At 42.6% G+C, this 20,832-nt stretch overlaps 2 protein-coding genes across 4 annotated transcripts; one reads left to right on the forward strand and one right to left on the reverse strand.

The window, feature by feature from the left end:
* Positions 1-810: 810 nt before the first annotated feature.
* ugdh (UDP-glucose 6-dehydrogenase) lies at positions 811-10,905 on the forward strand. The gene is made up of 12 exons (XM_053677720.1): positions 811-1,095; positions 5,239-5,400; positions 5,780-5,881; positions 5,999-6,199; positions 6,755-6,952; positions 7,138-7,285; positions 7,489-7,583; positions 8,305-8,435; positions 9,201-9,340; positions 9,520-9,611; positions 10,119-10,229; positions 10,356-10,905. The coding sequence occupies exons 2-12, from the start codon at positions 5,239-5,241 to the stop codon at positions 10,464-10,466; spliced, it is 1,491 nt and encodes a 496-aa protein (XP_053533695.1). The 5' UTR covers positions 811-1,095; the 3' UTR covers positions 10,467-10,905.
* Positions 10,557-20,797, reverse strand: lias (lipoic acid synthetase). Of its 3 annotated transcripts, none has more exons than XM_017461190.3 (11): positions 20,494-20,797; positions 18,439-18,614; positions 16,919-17,012; positions 16,150-16,230; positions 15,849-16,005; positions 15,676-15,733; positions 15,319-15,447; positions 14,314-14,459; positions 13,114-13,184; positions 12,837-12,948; positions 10,557-11,320 (listed from the first exon to the last, which is right to left on the reverse strand). In XM_017461190.3, the coding sequence occupies exons 1-11, from the start codon at positions 20,590-20,592 to the stop codon at positions 11,262-11,264; spliced, it is 1,182 nt and encodes a 393-aa protein (XP_017316679.1). In that variant the 5' UTR covers positions 20,593-20,797; the 3' UTR covers positions 10,557-11,261. The 3 variants fall into 3 exon arrangements, with proteins under 3 accessions (XP_017316679.1, XP_017316680.1, XP_053533696.1); XM_017461191.3 differs by having other exon boundaries at positions 18,439-18,611; positions 20,494-20,794; XM_053677721.1 differs by lacking the exon at positions 20,494-20,797 and adding an exon at positions 18,955-19,065.
* Between the last annotated feature and the right edge of the window lie 35 nt (positions 20,798-20,832).

The raw sequence follows: 20,832 nt of genomic DNA on the forward strand, positions 1-20,832 counted from the left end.
AGAACAGTTTAAAAAAAAAATTGATGACGATTTGTGTTTAAAGGCTGCGATACTCATTTTAAAATGATATCGTATGATAAAGAAATTCTCATAGAATTTGTAATGGTTTTAATGGGAGTTGTATTGATTTTAATGGAAACTGTAATAGTTCCTGTGGGTCTCTACTGGTAATTTCTTGCCTTCCATTGGTGGTATGTTATATCTAGTGGATACCATTACGGTCCGGTAATGGTAAAGGTTAGCTGGTGGTTTGTTTTGGTATCAGTAGTGGAAACCATTAGAATTTCTGTCATGGTTTCTATTGGGGGTTTTTTTCCAGCAGGGATGTCATTAACACAGATGATAATGAACAAAATAAAGTTTTTTTTTTAAAATGAAAAGTGTGTTTAAAAAATCTCAATTACCATCAATAATTAGCGTCAACGCCTTTAGTTCTGCCATTTTTATTTTTCTATAAGTTAATTCATGCTTTGTATACATCATGTTAATCCCAATTAACGATATGGTGTAGTGACACAGTCACAACATTATATAAACTTTCTCTACACGTGGCATAGTGAGAAGGATATTTCAAAACAAAAGTCCTAAAACTAAAATACACTTTTTTTTTATTCGGTGGCATCTATTATAAATATCTTTATAAATATATAGATATATTTACGAAGTAGAGACACAAACATTTTTTATATTTTAACAGTTGCTTACGTGTAAACTATTCCTTTCTGCTAAGTGTGATCACGTGACTCTTACTGTATATTTTTTCCCCCCGGAAGTGGGCCGCTTTTCACTCGAGTTTTTTTTTTTCTCTGTCCCCTTCCCCCTGAAGTGGGTGTGTGTGTGTGAGTGTGTGTGTGTGTGTGTGTGTGAGTGTGTGAGTGTGTATATATGTGTATGGGTGTGTGTATGTGTGTGTATAAGTAAGTTAGAGAGAGAAAATTAGTCGGCACAACAGCACTTTTATTCATTCAGTAAAAAGTGTCCAGAGAAGCAGCGCGTGAAAACTTTCCCGGCATTTCCGCTTGTCCTGCAGATACCCGACAGAGCAGCTCTACAACTAGAGGATTATATCTTCCATTAACTTCATATTAAAGCACGGTAAGAACTGATTTATTCACTGGATATTTTATTAAAGACTTTGTTGATGAAGTAGTCCTTAAGGAGGCATGAAGTTTCACTTTAGTATGTGGTCTTGCTCGCTCTTTTAATAAACATGTACTTTACTGACATCTAAATGTCCAAATAAATAGCTTAAATAAATAAATAAATATGTTATACAATATGCTCTAAAGAATAATGCACACTTCTTTTTGTATTTATCCTGAGTGGTGTGTGGGATGGAGAGTCGAATGAAAAATATGTTTTCATCATTACATCCATTTAAAGGGTAAATAAATATCCTTCCGATGTTTCCATTAATTGTACAGAACAGCACTGATGTATTTGTTTATTTAAGGATGTAATGAGGGGTTTCATTTTATTTATTTGTTTATTTATTTATTTTAAACCGTTTGGCTTTACTGTGTCAGACCAACGATTCAAACTTTTTTTTAAGGATAAGACTGTATTATATAACTCCTATACCAGATTCACTGCTGATCAATGCCATGTTTCAGCACATTCGTAACTCAGACAGTGAATTATAAGGTACTAGATAAGGCACTAGATAAGACACAGCGAATCCTTTCGCCTGTAAATGTTTTATTATGGAGAGCCGGACCAAATCTCGACCATGAATAGGTTACAGAAGCGTGAGCCGGGTTTACAGTACCTCCCTTGTGTCCAGGGGAGCTGAGAGACACATGGAGAGACAGACAGACTGAAGGAGAGAGGGGGAGAGAGAGACAGACAGACTGAAGGAGAGAGGGGGAGTGAGAGACAGACAGACTGAAGGAGAGAGGGGGAGTGAGAGACAGACAGACAGACTGAAGGAGAGAGGGGGAGTGAGAGACAGACAGACTGAAGGAGAGAGGGGGAGAGAGAGACAGACAGACTGAAGGAGAGAGGGGGAGTGAGAGACAGACAGACTGAAGGAGAGAGGGGGAGTGAGAGACAGACAGACAGACTGAAGGAGAGAGGGGGAGTGAGAGACAGACAGACTGAAGGAGAGAGGGGGAGTGAGAGACAGACAGACAGACCAAGAGAGAGAAAGAGACAGAGAGAGAGACAGACAGACAGACAGAGGGAGGGAGAGACAGACAGACAGAGGGAGGGAGAGAGAGACAGACAGACAGAGGGAGAGAGAGACAGACAGACAGACAGAGGGAGAGAGAGACAGACAGACTGAAGGAGAGAGGGGGAGAGAGAGACAGACAGACTGAAGGAGAGAGGGGGAGTGAGAGACAGACAGACTGAAGGAGAGAGGGGGAGTGAGAGACAGACAGACTGAAGGAGAGAGGGGGAGTGAGAGACAGACAGACTGAAGGAGAGAGGGGGAGTGAGAGACAGACAGACTGAAGGAGAGAGGGGGAGTGAGAGACAGACAGACTGAAGGAGAGAGGGGGAGTGAGAGACAGACAGACTGAAGGAGAGAGGGGGAGTGAGAGACAGACAGACTGAAGGAGAGAGGGGGAGTGAGAGACAGACAGACAGACCAAGAGAGAGAGAGAGACAGACAGACAGACAGAGGGAGGGAGAGACAGACAGACAGAGGGAGGGAGAGAGAGACAGACAGACAGAGGGAGAGAGAGACAGACAGACAGAGGGAGAGAGAGACAGACAGACAGACAGAGGGAGAGAGAGACAGACAGACAGACAGAGGGAGAGAGAGACAGAGAGAGGGAGAGACATACAGAGAGACAGACAGACCAAGAGAGAGAGGGGGAGAGAGAGAGAAAGAGAGAGAGCCAGACAGACACAGAGAGAGAGAGAGAGATACAGAGAGACAGACAGACCAAGAGAGAGAGGGGGGAGTGAGAGAGAGAGAGAGAGATACAGAGAGACAGACAGACCAAGAGAGAGAGGGGGGAGTGAGAGAGAGAGAGAGACAGAGAGAGGGGGGGGGGGGGAGTGAGAGACAGACAGAGGGAGAGAGAGAGAGAGACAGACAGACCAAGAGAGAGAGGGGGATTGAGAGATTGAGAGACAGACAGACAGACAGACACACAGAGAGAGAAAGGGAGAGATATACAGAGAGAGAGACAGACCAAGAGAGAGAGGGGGATTGAGAGACAGAGAGAGAGGGAGAGATATACAGAGAGACAGACAGACCAAGAGAGAGAGGGGGATTGAGAGACAGACAGACAGACAGACAGACAGACACAGAGAGAGAGGGAGAGATATACAGAGAGAGAGAGGGGGATTGAGAGACAGACAGACAGAGAGAGGGAGAGACATACAGAGAGACAGACAGACGGGGGGGCAAAGGGGAGAGACAGACAGACAGAGGTGGGGGCAGAGGGGAGAGACAGAGAGAGACTGAGTGACTGATTAATAGGAGAACTTAATAGCTGGACTTTCCCTCAGGAAGGCCCCGTCTGGCCTCAGAGGAGGTTTTCTTGTGTGTGTAATTAGAGGCTGTTCACAGCGGTGAAACGTCTGTTTTGGATCACCGGTCCATATCTAAGTGTTGTGCGGTCCTGGAGGGCCGGAATCTAGAGTTTTCTCAAATTTTCAACTCTTAAACCCAACTGATTCATCACCACTTTCATAAAGCGTGTCAAAGAATGTCTAGTAGTGCATCAAGGCATCTGGGATTTTTGATATGAATCCACATTAAACTGGTGAAGCCAACATGCTGTACACACTGACGTTCTGTAGGAATCGGGTGGAGCCTACGGTGACTTACAGCTGAATAATATTCCCGGTAATGACTGGATTTTGCGGGGGTGGGGGTGGATACAGTGGCTTGGTGATTAGCACGTTTGCCTCGCACCTCCGTGGTTGTAGGTTTGAATCCTGCCTCCTCCCTGTGTGCACGGAGTTTGCACGTTCTCGCTATGCTTCTGGGGTTTCCTCCGGGTACTCCGGTTTCCTCCCCCAGCCCAAAGACATGTGTTGTAGGCTGATTGGCATTTCCAAATCGTCTGTAGTGTGTGAACGTGTGTGTGATTGTGCTCTGCGACGGGTTGACATCCCATCCAGGGTGCCTTGTTCTCCGAGTTCCCTGGGATGGGCTCCAGGCTCCCTCACACCCCTGTGTAGGAAAAGCGCTACTGAAAATGGATGAACGGCTTGGGTTTATTTTCACATATTATTATGATTTATAAATCATTTACTCTTCTACATTTGTATACTATATAAAAGCAAACAGTCCTAAGTGTGTTGAAAGGACGTTTTAGTATGAGTATGTTCTGAATGACGGTTCTGGGATGAGTCTTTTATGGTTATAGGAACAGTTTGTTGGTTTAAAAAAAAAACCGCAGTGTTCAGATGAGTAAGTCATAGAGGTGTACGTGGTCCGATTTCTAGTCAATTCAGAAAGCCTCCCCTCTTACACTAGTAATCAGCATTTCTGCATCAGCTGAGTTCCACCTCATTTACTGATCATACCAAAGTATATGACCAAATTTAGAAGTTGTTTTTAAAAGCAGAGACGGGCTTACACAAGGTCACGGGGAAGCCTGAAGCCTATCCCAGAGAACTTTAGGAACAAGGAGGGATTCATCCTGGACGGGATGCCAACCCAATTGCAGGGCACACGTTCACACGCTACGGACATCTTAGAAATGCCAGTCAGCCATTTTCCGATGTGGGATTTGAACGCCAAAATCCCACCTTTGCGAGGAAAATGTGCTAAGCACTAAACTGTGTCCCAGTGTGTAGTTTTTCACACACAACGGTCTCCAGAGTTTACTCAGGATGGCGTGAAACACAAAAAACATCAAGTGAGTGACAGTTCTCTTGGTGGAAGTCTTTTTGAAGATGGAGGTCAGAGGAAAATAGCCAGATTGGTTCAAGCCAACAGGAAGGATATAGTAACTCAAATACTCACAGAAAAACACAGAACGTCAAACCTCGAGGTGGCTGGGCTACAACAGCAGACGACCACATCACGTCCCACTTCTGCTCCAATTCTGCCAGCCATTAACAAGCATCTGCGGTCACAAGCAAGTTTGGGTGATCTTGAGCCAACTATAGCGTCAGACTCGAGACTTGACTCGGACTTGCATCTTATTACTCGTGAACATCTCCGGTTAGACGTGTTGACATTTAGTCGCGGGAACTTTTTTTTTTTCTGGTAACATCTTGTTCATTTGTGTCTTCAATCTAAACCCAGCTCATATCTGCAATCTCTTTCAGATGGTTCAGATTAGGAAAATATGCTGCATAGGCGCTGGATATGTCGGGGGGCCGACGTGCAGCGTCATCGCCAGCATGTGTCCCGAGGTTACGGTGACGGTGGTCGACGTGAACGAGAGCCGAATCAAAGCCTGGAACTCGGACACTCTTCCCATTTATGAGGTGACTTCACCATCGGTCTTCTATAAAAGCAGCAAAAGTCCATTTTAAACTTTCACATCTTGGTAATTAACATCTACGATATTGCGATGACGCATTTTAAAATGTTTTTTAAATTTCGATGGGCCTGTTGGCATATTTAGAAAGCTTAGCTCTATTATCAATAGAGTAGTCGTGCATCCAAATGGAGCATAGATGCTTCAAAGTATTGGTACCCTTAAGAGAACAATGTCACACACATGGAATGTCGCACTTCGTAATATAGTTCGATTATAGTATCATGTAGTTCCTTGTACTGCCTCGCTCAGGGCATGCTGGCTAACAAGAGTGTCCATTTTTTGTGTCCTTATGCCTCTTTTTCCATTCCTACATCCATGTGCAGCCTGGCCTGAATGAGGTTGTGTTGTCATGCCGTGGCAAGAACCTTTTTTTCTCCACTGACATCGACTCGGCCATCAAGGATGCAGACTTGGTCTTCATTTCGGTGAGTTGCAGAGGTGTAACGATCTCGCGTAACTGCTGGAGGAAAGCTTGCGTGTTAAATAAAACGACATGCAGTTCTTGTACGTGTACTGACTCAAAGCCTCTGCTCTGCTCTCAGGTAAACACACCCACTAAGACGTATGGGATGGGAAAGGGGCGAGCGGCTGATTTGAAGTTCATCGAGGCGTGCGCACGGCGGATTGTGGAGGTCTCTGACGGTTATAAGATCGTGACGGAGAAAAGCACGGTGCCCGTGCGAGCTGCCGAGAGCATCCGCAGGATCTTCGACGCCAACACCAAACCCAGCCTTAACCTACAGGTGTGCGTGCTAGGGGTCGACCCATAGTGGATTTTACCGATAATTAAGTCGGGCGGTACCTGCCGATAACTGAATAATCCGCCGTTTTTGATTGATGATTCATAATGAATAAAGACATAAAACACAAAGTAAAATATTGCTGAAGTTTATTACAAAAATACACAGTACTGACTGTACCATGAAAATGTACTGTACTTTTTTAAAAATGAAATAAATATCAATATATATATATTAACTATTAATAAATATTAAAGTAAATAAAAGATATATACATCCAAACTGAACCAAAAAGTAACACTCTAAATAGCAAATTAAACTAGAGGCATCCAAAATGAATTTAACCACAGTTCAAATAACACAACAAAATTGGTCAGTGATCGTTTTTATTCCGCCTCTAGAGGCCGCTCTCGTACTGTATAATAATGACCGAGGACGTTTGTACCAGGATTTCAGCGTGTACAGGCTCAAACTGTGGAATTCACTGCCTGACATCCTAAAAGCCACACCTTCGCTTCTTCAGAACAGATTCCATCCGTGTCCCTCTGTCTCTCGCAGGTGCTTTCCAACCCAGAGTTTCTTGCTGAAGGGACGGCTGTGAGGGACCTCAAGGAGCCGGACCGCGTTTTGATTGGCGGAGATGAAACTCCCGAAGGTCAAAAGGCAATCAGGGCACTATGCGAAGTGTATGAGCACTGGGTGCCTAAGTCACGCATCATCACCACCAACACATGGTCATCTGAGCTGTCCAAATTAGTGAGTATATGAGGGGGGGGTTAAGTTAGCTGGTGTGTGCTATTAGTGCTGAAGTCATATGACCATCTCAGCTGACCTGAGAGTATAGCAAATTATATACATACAAACACATAATAGGAATAATGCAAATGTATTTATTCAACATGTGCACTAAATGTGTGTGTGTGTGTGTGTGCGTGCATTAGGCGGCGAATGCATTCCTAGCTCAGCGTATCAGCAGTATAAACTCCATCTCAGCTCTGTGTGAGTCCACCGGCGCTGACGTTGAGGAGGTGGCCAGAGCCATCGGCATGGACCAGCGCATCGGCAGCAAGTTCCTCAAGGCCAGCGTGGGTGAGTGTGTGTCTCTGTGTTCCCTGGGATAGACTCCAGGCTCCCTGTGACCCTGTGCGGGATCACTGTGAAACTGTATGGAAAATGGTGGGATGGATGGATGTTTGTGCAACATGAAGTCTAAGATTAAGAGATGCTGAATATACTGGGCATAACATAAAGTCAAATTGAAAAGTGTGTAAGTGTGTAAGTGTGCTCACCAGGCTTTGGAGGAAGCTGTTTCCAGAAGGATGTGCTGAATTTGGTGTATCTGTGTGAGGCACTGAATCTACCTGAAGTGGCCTCCTACTGGCAGCAGGTACAGAACATCTACACCTGAAGTGCTCAGTCCTTTCTATTATCATCCATGATCACTTGTTCAGTGCCTTTCTTATGCTTTACAAAAACGAGGCTTACGTTAATACAAATCAACCTTTTATTTATATATATATATAAGCATAATATGGAGCAAACAAAAGATGTCCCAAAATGGAACCCTGAGCAACACCGTAAGAAATCTGTGCATGGGATGAGAAACAGTTTCATCCATTAACAGAAAAAGTTCTCCCCTTAAGGTAAGGGGGGTTGACCGAGTCCACGGTAGCAATACAGGTACTGTTAAAAAGCCCAACCATTTCATCAGGGTTCACACAGGAGGATGGAACTTCAAATACCTTGTCTTTTATGTTTTGTTTGTTTAAGTGCAAGTCCACGTACATTTACAAATCAGTCCTCTTTGCTTTTATGATCATTTTAAAGAATTTATAATACAGGAATGTCGACCTTCTGGAAAGCATGTTAATTTATGCACTCGATACTCGGTCGGGGTTTTAATCCTTTTTTTTTCTTTCTTTCTATTGAGCTTCTGTTAAATTTAGACGATTAAAAGATCGATTGAGTGAACGTTTCATTTGGCTAAATATATTCTGAATTAGCTGTGTGTATATTATTAATGTTTGACATTTTAAGATAACTACTAAAGATAAGTTACTAAAAGTGGCGTTGGCATTGTTCCTGTGTGTGTGTGTGTGTGTGTATAGGTGATTGATATGAACGAGTACCAGAGGAAACGGTTTGCGTGCAGAATCATCGACTGTCTCTTCAACACTGTAACAGGAAAGAAAATTGCCTTGCTAGGCTTCTCATTCAAGAAAGACACCGGGGACACCAGGTATACACACACACACACACACACACACACGCACACACACGCACTCTTCCCACATGGTTTAATGATTTCATCATTAAACATTTCCTTTGAAATTCACTGAAAGTGTTTCATTCCCTATGATGCCCTAAGGGTCTCTCTCTCTCTCTCTCTCTCTCTCTCTCTCTCTCACACGGACACACACACGCACACACACTTGCATATCTTAAATTCTTGCTCTAAATAAGCTCACTGTATTGACTTGTACTGTATAATTTAATTATATTAATACACGTGCATATATATATATATATATATATATATATATATATATATATATATATATATATATATATATATATATATATATAACCACACATACAACACACTTCATGCCAGTTGAAAGATTTTTACAACCACACAGTCATCCTCCCTAAGCTTTTTTTTTTTTTTTTTTTTTTTGGACTGAACAGGGAATTAGCGGAGTCATCCTGCTTGGCTGACTTTTTACCTGCATTACATGATCGTGGAGTCATGAAAGTTTTTGGATCCAGAGCAAACATACACAAACTAGAAACTGTAACTCTCTTATAGACCCGGATCAAAAACTAGTAGCAAATCTTCTGTAGCTGCTGAGAGTCAAAATCTGAAAACATATTCTTAAGGTTTAACAACAAGGACAGAAGAACCTGTAAAGTCGGAGGCGTCTCATCGTGCTGACAAAGCACTGTGTGTGTGTGTGTGTGTGTGTGTGTGTGTGTGTGTGTGTGTGTGTGTTTACTTTCCCAGAGAGTCATCCAGTATCTATATTTCTAAATATCTGATGGATGAAGGAGCCAAGCTGCACATCTTTGACCCTAAAGTGGCAGAACAACAGATCATACAGGACCTGTCCCAGCCCAGCATCTCAGGAGACAATCCTAAGAGAGGTGTGTGTGTGTGTGTGTGTGTGTGTGTGTGTGTGTGTGTGTGTGTGTTTGTGATTGTTTTTGTTATTGTTTGACTGCATGTCCACTCTGAGGAGTCTGATCTGTTCTCTCTCTCTCTGTGTGTGTGTGTGTGTGTGTGTGTGTGTGTGTGTGTGTGTGTGTGTTCATTCATTCCTCAGTATCCGAGCTGGTTACTGTGTCGTCAGATCCATACGAAGCCTGTAAAAGTGCACATGCACTAGTGATCTGCACCGAATGGGACATGTTTAAGGTACACGCACAGATCACGATACATGCAACTCCTAAAGTTTTGGCACCCATCAAGAGAATACTACTTTTCAAGAAAGAATAGCATGCAAGTAGACGGGTCAGGTTCGTCACGACAGAATTTGTCGGCTTGACAAATCCAGTCTGAAAGTTTAAAACCGTCATCAGTTTGAAATCTGAAGGGAACGCGCAGTTTTAAGAACGACAGATAGAGAGAGAGAGGGTGCCAATACTTTTACAAGCGCATATAATCGTGATCTGCAGTGAGTGCGACATGTTTATGGTACGTACACACAGAGATCACTATATGCACAACTTCAGAAGTTTTGGCACCCATCAAGAGTGTGTAATTTTTAATGTTTGTATTTATTTACTTTTATGCAAAAACCTGGTTTCAAAATGATTACAGTAATATTAGATGAAGCTTTGCTGTTTCTTTTTCGTACAATTTTGCCTGTGCTTCTGAAGGATGAAAATGATTCTGGAGGTGTGTGTGTGTGTGTTTTTGAAGGATCTGGATTACGCACAGATTTATCACCAGATGTTGAAACCAGCGTTCATATTCGATGGTCGCAGAGTCCTTGATCATTTACACCCCCAACTACAGAACCTCGGTTTCCAGGTGTGTGTGTGTGTGTGTGTGTGTAGGGGGTCTCTGTCTCTTTGTCCATCACATCATACATTCAAACAGTGTAACTTCATATACTAACTATATTTTTATTTTGTGTGTGTGTGTGTGTGTGTGTAGATCGAGACAATTGGAAAGAAGGTGATGACCAGGCTCCCCTTCACCCCCCCCACGGGCGCCGTCCCCAGAATCACCCTCAACGAGCCACCGAATAAGAAATCCAAAGTCTGACGTGTACGCGCACGTGTGCACACACGACCCTGTGTCTACAGAGCCGAATCCTCACCCACTCAGATTGGATTTCCCGAAGGTCTTTTTAAAAAAAAAAAAAAAAAAAAAAAAAACGACGTCCCTGTCTATATATTCCTATATTCCTCTACAGCACACTGTATTTGGATCATTTGGTTGTTGGAGATCGTTGTGCTGCTGCAGTGCACAGATAGAAGAATTATACAGGGTTTTTTTTTTATCATCATGAGAACGTTTCCTTTTTCAGTATTAATTCCGAGCATTACGCGGCGTCCGAGTCGTAATCCGAGTGTTTCAGCAGCACCGTCAACCAGATTTTATACATGGTGTGTGTGTGTGTCTCAAATAAGATGGGAGATTACGGTTTATCGTCATGTAATCGTGTCGTATCGTATTTCGCAAAATAAAATGAATGATCAGACGCTTCAACATCAACATCGCTTTATTACACTGTACAGTTCTTGTTTTAACGGCGAGTCGGATTTCCACTGGATGCAGTTTCTCTCTCTTTCGCTAAAATGGCTTCACACCTGGATGATCTCGATCGCTTTCCAAACAAGTAAAACGTTCTGAAGACTTCTCTTTCTCCGTAATATCACATACCAGAAGACTTCATTACCCACAATCCACCGCTAACGTTACAAACTTAAACAGATTGACAATGTGGGTTAGAATAAATGTTTTCCGTTGTCCTGTTCATTATTTTATGTGGGAATACAAGATGGACAGAGCTCCAGGTTCAGCAGGTCCATCTTTTTTTTATTTATTTATTTATTTTTATTCGACGGTTCCTTCCATCTTTCTCTTTTCCAGCAGGTTCTTTAGGAAGAACTCACCTGTGCAAAAGAACACCAAAAGACTCAGTCATTTTCACAGACCTTCTAAACACCGGGACGCTCTATGAAAATAAATATCCCTTCTAATCCTCAATCTGCGAGTTAAAGTCAACACCAGAATTATTGGCACCCTTCGTGAAAACAGCCGATCGTTATTTCATAAAATTCACGCTGCACACAATCTTTTTTGTTTGTTTGTTTGTTTGTTTCCTTCCTTTTCACTCAAACAGAGGAACTCTTCACGTTTCATACCACGTAAATATTCTAAGGAAAATAGAAGTAAGTTAAATGCACACTAGTAGAAAAAAAATGTATTCTACCACTTTCTGGTTTCCAGAAACCGAATTTGAGTCTGGTCATCCATCCATCTTCTATACCGCTTATCGTTCTTCAAGGTCACGGGGAAACCGGGAGCCTATCCCAGGAAGCATCGGGCACAAGGCGGGGTACACCCTGGACAGGGTGCCAATCCATCGCAGGGCAGGTCATCCATCCCCATTGGGGGAAATCCAATTACGTTCCATACAAAGAAACCGACCGTTGTTGACCTGAACGTGTCACAACCGGGTCTATAATAAACCTTTACAAAGTCTGGAACAGTTGGACGTTTGTCAGGAAGAGGACACGTGAGCCTGACGTCCTCCACACAGTGAGAATAACTGTGTTTCAAAAATCGACGATCGAACACCACGTCCATAACGACAAGCCCCTGAAATTCCCCAAACGCTGAAGAGGCTCGTTTTTTGGCCACCGTTAGTGTCTCTGACAACAAAAAGGGGAACTGCATACATGCAAAAAAAAATAAAAATCCCCCAAACCCACTCATGGCTCAAGGACACATGTGAACACTTCTAGCATTAGGAATTCCACCAAGTACGAGATTTTACCCCATGACCTGCTCTACCAGGAAATTACAATTGCAGTTAGATCTCAAATCTCAGATCTCTGAACTGAAGAGGGGAAAGTCCTCATGTCCGAAAAGCTTGAAATATTCTGCATGGAGAAGTGGTGCAAGCTTCCTCTACAAATGTGTACGTCATTATCATGGCGTGGCAATCATTTCTAAACCAGTGTTCTTTCTTTGGAGAAGATAAAATTGCACTAGCCATGAAAGCGATATGTATTGAGGGGGGAAAGATATTGTGTTGGAATAAACCATCCCCGAAAGTTGAATCTCAAATGATCACTCATTGTATGGTTCTCATTGTTGCTTGTTTTGATGGAAGGTGCCAATAATTATGGAGTTGACTTTAACTAAATTGTTCAATCTACAAAATATCTACAAACAGTCGTCTGAATGTCTCTTTTCACAGAGCACAGTGTGCAGTCTGCCTCGCTTTTGGTTATTAATCGGAAAATACCTCCAGATTGCTGTCAATTTGCGTTGTTTGTTTGTTCGTGAGCATGATAAGAACCGGTCACGTCAGGCTTTGGTGTCAGAATCGATATTTGATCATATTTGATCTCCAGCCTAGATATTACTAAATATGGTCTTTTTCAATAGAGTGTGTGTTACCTGCTTTATAAGAGGAGCGCACTAGGGGACCGCTCGCTGTGTAAACGAACCCCATTTCCTTCCCCACCTTCTCCCAGTGAGCAAACTTCTCTGGGGTGATGTACTCCTCTACCTACACACACACACACACACGATTCACATTTCAGAAATGAGCACGTTAATGCACCTCTGTATAAACACAGTCGTGAAAGTCAGTGAGAAATCGGAAGATGGCAGATCTGGTGGTCGGGTAAAGGGTGTAACCAGGTGTGTAGGTGCTTCAGTAACGCTGTTGTACCTTCAGATGTCGTTTTGTTGGTTGCATGTACTGTCCAAGAGTCAAACAGTCCACACCCGAGTCCCTCAACTCTGTAAAAGGACAAAACGTTATCTTGTACTGAAGAAAAGTTGTTGAATCGAAAGGAAATACGGAAAATAATATTGAGGTAGAAGGCATTTAGGACGGAAATAATGTGACTGAAACATACAGTCCCCTCCGAAACTATCGGAACGGCAAAGCCGATTCATTTGTTTGTGCGTCAGGCCAAAGACATTCAGGTTTGAGATCAAATGAGTTTTTAGAATTTCAGCTTTTATTTCCTGATGTTTATACGGAGACGTGTTAAACGACATAGAACACTGTGCATCGGTGTATCAGACCCACCCAGTTTGTAAGCGAGATAAAATATTGGAACAGGTGTTTCTCGTTACCTAGATGTGTCCTGTTAGACTGTGTAAACAATAAATAGCCCTGAACATCTACTCTTGGTTGTAGCCTTCAATCACAGTGTGGAGAAAGAAACAATCTGCTCGTGATTCAAAAACAAGCTCATCTGTGAAACATGGTGGCGGTAGTGTCACGGCTTGGGGCTTGCATGGTGGCGGTAGTGTCATGTCTTTAGGCTTGCATGGTGGAGGTAGCGCCATGGCTTGGGGCTTGCGTGGCTGTTTTTTCGAACAGGCTCCCGTATCTTTATCGATGATGTAAAACTAACTCGGAGGTTTAGAGGAACATTTTGTCTGCATCCAAATTAATCGGGAGGAACTTTCATGAACCTTAACCCAATTGAGCAGCATTTTTACCCCATGAAGAGAATAAACTACACAAAAAAACAAACAACCGCTGAAAGAAACTGCAGTAAAAGCCTGGAAAAGTAACACAAAAGAAGAAAATAACAGTTTGGTGATGTCGACGAGTCGCAGGCTTGATGCAGTTAACTGCAAGCCGGGGATACGCAACTAAATATTAAGTCTTATCTGTCCCTATACTTTTGCTCACCTAAAAATTGGGTAGTCTTGATACAAAAGGTTTTATGTTGTTTAAACGCGTCGAGATCTAAACACCAGGAAATAAAAGCTGCAATCCTAAACCCTCGTCTCATTTCCGTCTTTTTATCTCAAACCCAAATGTCTTTAGTGTACGGTACAGCACAAACAAATCAACTGGCCGTGCTGTTCCGATAGTTTCGGAGGGGACTTTTTGCGAGAGAGCGTGTACCTTTCAGAGTAGAATGTATCTGTGCGTCTGTTTCACCGAGTCCGAGCATAATCGAGGTTTTGGTGAGTATGCTCGGGTTGACACTCTTAGCGTGGCGCAGCACAGCAAGCGACTGGTCAAAGTTCGCACGGGGGTCACGCACATACCTAAAGGTCAACGCTGTATATTAGTAAGCAGAAAACTTGGGACGCAATAACAAGTGAGTGTAACATAAGGATCATTTTAGAAATGATAATAAAAAGCACTCCTTATATTGTTTGTCTGTTATTACTATCAATAATAAAATAAGGTAATAATATCTTAATATGAAAATACAAACAACAATGTTGTACAAACAACAATGAACCTGAAATAGTTTGTAAACTGCACTCTCCTAAAAAAAACAGTGGGGGAAAAGACTGCTCCGCACTATAAAAACGATTCTATGCGCCACCTGGTGGTCGCAAATCACAAAATAATAAAAACAGACGCTGCACTTGTTTCTGGAATGGTCACTGTGAGCGCCCCCTCGCGGACAGACGCTTCCGTTAAAGTGCAACAAACACGTTTTCCAACACGTGCAGGGCTACACAACTTCTACAGCACACATTATCACATTCTATCATTTTATTAAGCTCGTGTTAGTTTTAGATGAACTTTAATGGTTACTGAATGTTCAAGTTAAACGGGGATTTTCAAACTGTAGAAAATGAAACGATGTCCTCAAACTTTCCCAGACTGGGTCTCGTTTTTCATCAAGCTGAAAAACGTATTTGGCTATTTATAATAAATATATAAGTAATATAACTGGCGATGACACTGAGGTTTAAACAGCTAGTTTATCTCAGTTACACGTGGAAATCTAATGAACGTGTCCTGTAAGAGGAGAAAGAGTTCCGTTCCTCTGCGTTTCACTCGTTTGAAAATACAACAGTTGCCACGAGTTATGTATTTCATGACCTTGAGATACTTAACTCATGGCCTTCGTATGTTAATCGTGGCCTCTGGTGGCTACACGCTCTTTACCTCTGCAGTTCTCTCACTGTCTCTACGTTGTGAGCGTAAACATCCAGACCAGACCAAGCGACTTTCTCCACTGCCGAGAGGTCACCACGGAAATCAGGGGTCAAACACTCGACTAGGATATTAAAGTTCCTGGAACAACACGTATAAACACAACACATAGAAACAGGTAGATATACACGGTACATTTATAACCAACAAATCCAGGCAGTGCAGATGTAGATGTAGACTTATTCATTTGCACTAAGGTGCACTGACGCTGTTCTGGAAGCTTCTGGAGGCCTAGCGCCTTTCCAATACGCTGTATTTTGGTTTTTCCTTTCACTTGTCCGTATACGCGTTCTCGCTAGAGCTCCTTACCTCTCCTTGATCTGAGACACGGTCTTCGTAAAGTGTTCTGCGCCTCCGTCTGCGATGTCTGCGAGGTCAACGTACATAGTTAATTCCACACACACACACACAATACGACACGATCAGAATCGTCTATCTGAATGCAGTGAAGGTCGTGTGTGTGTTTGCGCTCGTGGATTTACCGTCTCTGTCCACTGAAGTGAGCACTACATAGTCGAGCCCCCATGCAGCAATAGCTTTAGCGGTGTTATGAGGCTCATCCGGGTCGAGAGGAGGCGGCGTTCTCGCCGTCTTTACCGAACAAAACCTGCAGCCACGTGTACACGTGTCCCCCATCAACTACACACACACAAACACAATGTGCTGCTGTAGTCCAATGAGCAAGTGATATCTAGTTACCTCGTTTAAAAAACACACATGCTGAACGTTTATTAACAGAGCGTTGTGTAATAAACTCTATAAATCTGTCGGGGTTGCACTGACCATGATGGTTGCTGTTGCAGTAGCGTACTCTCCACCTCCCCAACACTCGCCGATGTTCGGACATCTGGCCTCCTCGCACACCTGTAACCATAGCAACAACAACACCAACGACGCCAGCTTTATCTAGATACCGTTTTTAACGGAGAAAACAAACAAATGAATAAATAATCCGCTAAAATTGTGTGCAAACCAATAAAGTGTGTGAAAATTTGCGCCGCCTTTATTACTCGTCCGTATCTTGAGCAGCTATCGGATCATCTTCACTTAGTGAGATGTCGTGAACGTCGAGGAACGCCACGTGTAAAAGACAAATAAAACATTTCCACGTCTTTTGAAAGGGAAATATATTTACGGTTCCTTGCGATGAAGGTGTCTACGTATGTTATAGGTAATAAAACCCCAGAATTTTTTTTTAAATCAAGAAAGCAGCAGTATTTATTAGGTACAGTATCCATGGTGAGATCATCACCTAGTATGGGTTTTCCCCACCCAGACAGCTGGGCCGTTCTTGCTCTATTCGCCTCCCAAATATAGATGTCTGTGATGTCATCTGGATTCAAAACTCATGATCTCCCAATGACTTGGATCATCGCACCACTCTAAACCGTGGCACGGCTTAAACTTTCATCGTGATTTGAAGGTATTGCGTTTGAGAAAACTTCGCCCATTAGCTTCCAAGCCTAGTATTACAATAATAATAATAATAATAATAATAATAATAAAAATTGGGGACGATCCCTTTGTGTATGAATGAATTTCCGGCACTTACAGTGTGTAGCTTCAGTTCTCTGAGGGTGTTCTTCAGTCTGTTGAAGTTTTTCCCAATAGGAATCTCGGTCTTTAGCCATGGTGGTAACCTGAGCCTAGGATATGAACCACATACGGTGAATCTACTGTCCATCACGGTTATATCAATTCATTATCCAGTATAGTAATGACAGCTGGTCGTAAGTACAGTTCTCAACGTATTAGCCGACGCCAGATGTTGCTTCTCACTGACGCTGTGAGTTAATCCAAGATTCGAATTGACATAATCGTTTGCATGAATAGAATTTGACAGCTGGTTTTATCCAGAGAGATTTTCAGACGTTCTCGTTTATCTAGTTGGAAAATACCAGCAAAGTTAAAAACGATCAAAAGCGGTAACGTGATTTTATAGGAATTCCCGCTCGACGCTGATCTCTGACAAGCTTGCGTTTATCGATCCCCTTCTCACCTTTAGATATGACGCGTCTGTTACCTCTTAAAGAGCCTTTTAAAGCAGGCTAGCTAACTCGTGAAAAAGCGGAACAAAACCACGAATTTAAACGTCGTCTGTACTTGGCATACAGTCAGGTCCATAAGTATTTGGACAGCGACACCGTTTTCGTCATTTTGCCTCTGTACACCACCGCAGTGGATCTGAAATGAAGCAATCAAGACTGAAGTGCTGACTTTCAGCTTTAATTCAAGGGGCTTCACAAAATTATTGCATTAACCGTTTAGGAATTAGCGCTTCTTTTTAAATAAAAAATATATATATATATTTTAGAGTCACTCCATTTTCATAGACTCAAAAGTAGAGATCAACCGATAATCGGTTTGAGCGATATCCCCCCCCAACGATATATAAGCGTTTCTCCACAATCGGCTATCGGTTTTGTAATATCGGACCCACTGATAAATAAAACGCCATCTTGTGGCCGTTTTGCGAATTGCACGCAGGACCACTATTTCAGCGCTGAATCTGAGGAGAGACCGCACAGGTAAAATATACTCGCTTTGCTTGGATTAATAAACAAATTAATAAACGAATGCACAAATTAGATCATTTTGTTTCATGAACGCTTGATATGTAGTTTAAGCAGCTTTCGCACGAAGAAATTGACAAAATTGTTATGAATGAAACGGTTTGTTCAGTTCAGTGGTGGTGTTATCGTTGTGTCAAAAACAAGTAAAACAAGAAATAAATATCGCTTATCGTGAACATACACATGCAAATAATCGGGTTATTAAATAATCAATCAGTGGTCTCCACTCAAAAGTAATTGGACAACTGACTGATAAGCACTTTCATAGCCCAGGCATGGCCCGTTTCTCGTTATTTCATGACAAAATAAACAAACAAAAAATCTGGAGTTGATTCCAAGCGTTGAATTAGCATTTGGTAGCTGTTCTTCAGAACACTCAATATCACAGATGACGTAGATGCAAATCATAATTCAATTAGTTTTATTAATAGATAAACACTTCTAAAGATTACTCACTGCACCTTTAATATTCGCCTGTCTAACTCTTTACTCCACTCACCGTTCCCCTTTTTGTCGCTTCAGGTTGCCCCTGTATTCCTCCCATTTGCTCTTTTCTGACAGATCTCCCGATATGAAGTCCTGCAGCTTCAGTCCATCTTCTTTCATCTCTTTCTTTCTGTCCTGTCGTGTGTGTGATGTGCTGGCTGCATTGCTCAATCGACTCACACAGACCTGCTGAGATACGAAGACAGCTCCTAAGAGACCTTAACTGGGCTTCAGCCTACTGTACGTCACAGCCATGCTGCAGATAAGGAATTAAATACAATCACGCATGCAGAAATAATCAACGAAGGGGTGGTGTGATGTGGCCTGACACGAACACAGTCGCTGATAGCATGATTATTTTCCTATAACAGCACATCTGGAAAGGTTTTATTCCACTTACAGCACATTTGCCAACGATCACATTTTGAATTATTGAAAGGACAACACACATATTACTAGGACTGCTTTTGTATCAGAGTATACTCTCTCTCTCTCTCTCTCTCTTTTCTATGGCACAATAAATAAACACCTTTTTGATCGAGCTCCTCGACTTTTCGCCGCTCTTCTTCAGGCTGGAATTTTCTCCACCGTCCTGTATCAGTGTCACAAGCCTCCTTCCATACATGTTAAACAAATCTCTCCTTACAGAAAACCCTTTCCTCTGTTAACTATCAGCACTAATCTGTTAAATACAGATCTTGGAGTGTGTGGCGTGTCCACCGTACAAGTCCCATAGAAATCCAGATGTAGATGGATATTTAGTTTGACAGAACTATATCAGTTCAGGATAGACATTTTAAATGCATGAATTCATCCCTAATGAGCAAGCCAGAGGCGAGGGTGGCGCGAGAAAACCCCCTGGAACGATATGAGGAAGAAACCTTGAGAGGAACCAGACTCAAAAGGGAAGCCACCCATCCTCATCTGTACTACATGGTCGAAAGGTGCCGTTGTGTAACCAAGAAATTCGTTATAGTTTTAACATGAAGTCTAATTTGTTGAAGTTATGGGGATTTGAGTGCAAAATGGAGACTTCGTGGCAACTGAAGTCCTAAGCCTACATGACCTGTAAGACCTGGCTGAAGAGGACGAGAAGAGCAGCTCTTGGCTCTGGGTGAGGAGGAAGAAGAAGTGTTGGGGTTGAAACACCTAACCCGAGGTCTCGTTGCAGGAGGTGGAAGGACGACGCCCGGGGTTAAAGGAGCGAAACGTTGTCGAGCGGTCGTATCCGGCTGACGACGCTGCAGCTGACCTATGCCATACGGAACCAGTGGCACTGAGCATGCATTAACAGCGCCAGTGGGGCACCGGAGGAGGTGCGACAGGCAGTAATGCCACAGCAGGTCATAGCAGATCCTGTGTAATTAATCCTAAACCGCCATGGGATTCCCAATCGCAATCCGAACCCATCTTCGTGGTTGTACCATCCCCAGTAATTTCACGTACCTTTAGGTACGCAGTCCGTTTGGGAAAGTGATGAGAACTCCAGCAGCTCTACAATATCCATGTCAGATTAAGCAGTGAAGAATGAGTGAGAATCAGGCATGACCTGGTTTTGGGAAGGGTAAAACTTTAAGGTATCCATGTGTGTTGTCTTATAGGAGTGTATCAGGCATGGTGGTGTCTGGGTTGTAATTCACAGTGTACACTTTGGACACGTCACTGGGACAGACACACACACACACACACACACACCCCTAAGATAGTAGTAAATCTTATAATACACAGTATGTTAAATATATTGCAACATACAAATATTACAGTTGTGCCCAAAAGTTTACACACCCCTTGTAGAATCTGCAAAATCTTTTATTTTGTTTACACTATCTTTTTTTTTCATTTAGTACCGCCCTTCAAAGCTAAATAAGGTATTTACATGTCTCCCAGAAGACAAAATAATAACAATTTACACCAACTGTTCAAAAGTTATCATTATTCACACCCTAACTGTTGCACTTATATAAGGACAAGCAGCCATTTGCTTGACATTCGACCTAACTCTTAACAGATTCAGTAATGCAAAACGGCTATAAACACACACGGATTTGAGACGACGTGTCACACTTACGTGAGAGGCTTCAAAACATCTGGGGGAAACCAAAATCTGATTATAGGACAGACGATTAACTGCGGCACAACTCCACCTGATCAGCGCCATAACTGCCATCTCATTTCATCCGCCATCGACTACTCCTGCCTGCCTGACTGTCTTCCCCTATTCACCTCAATACTCAACTTTAATCACAATTTATTCACAAATTATTTCACTTGTTACATTATAATTCAATCTGAAACACTCAATTAACTTGTTTCAATGAACTCGCTTTAAAACAACAACAACAACAACAACAACAATACAGTTCGATATTCTCGACAGTTCTCCAGGCGTGCCTGGAGTATGAGCCGT

Source organism: Ictalurus punctatus, chromosome 29, assembly GCF_001660625.3.
Source record: "Ictalurus punctatus breed USDA103 chromosome 29, Coco_2.0, whole genome shotgun sequence".
Taxonomy (NCBI): Eukaryota; Metazoa; Chordata; class Actinopteri; order Siluriformes; family Ictaluridae; genus Ictalurus; species Ictalurus punctatus.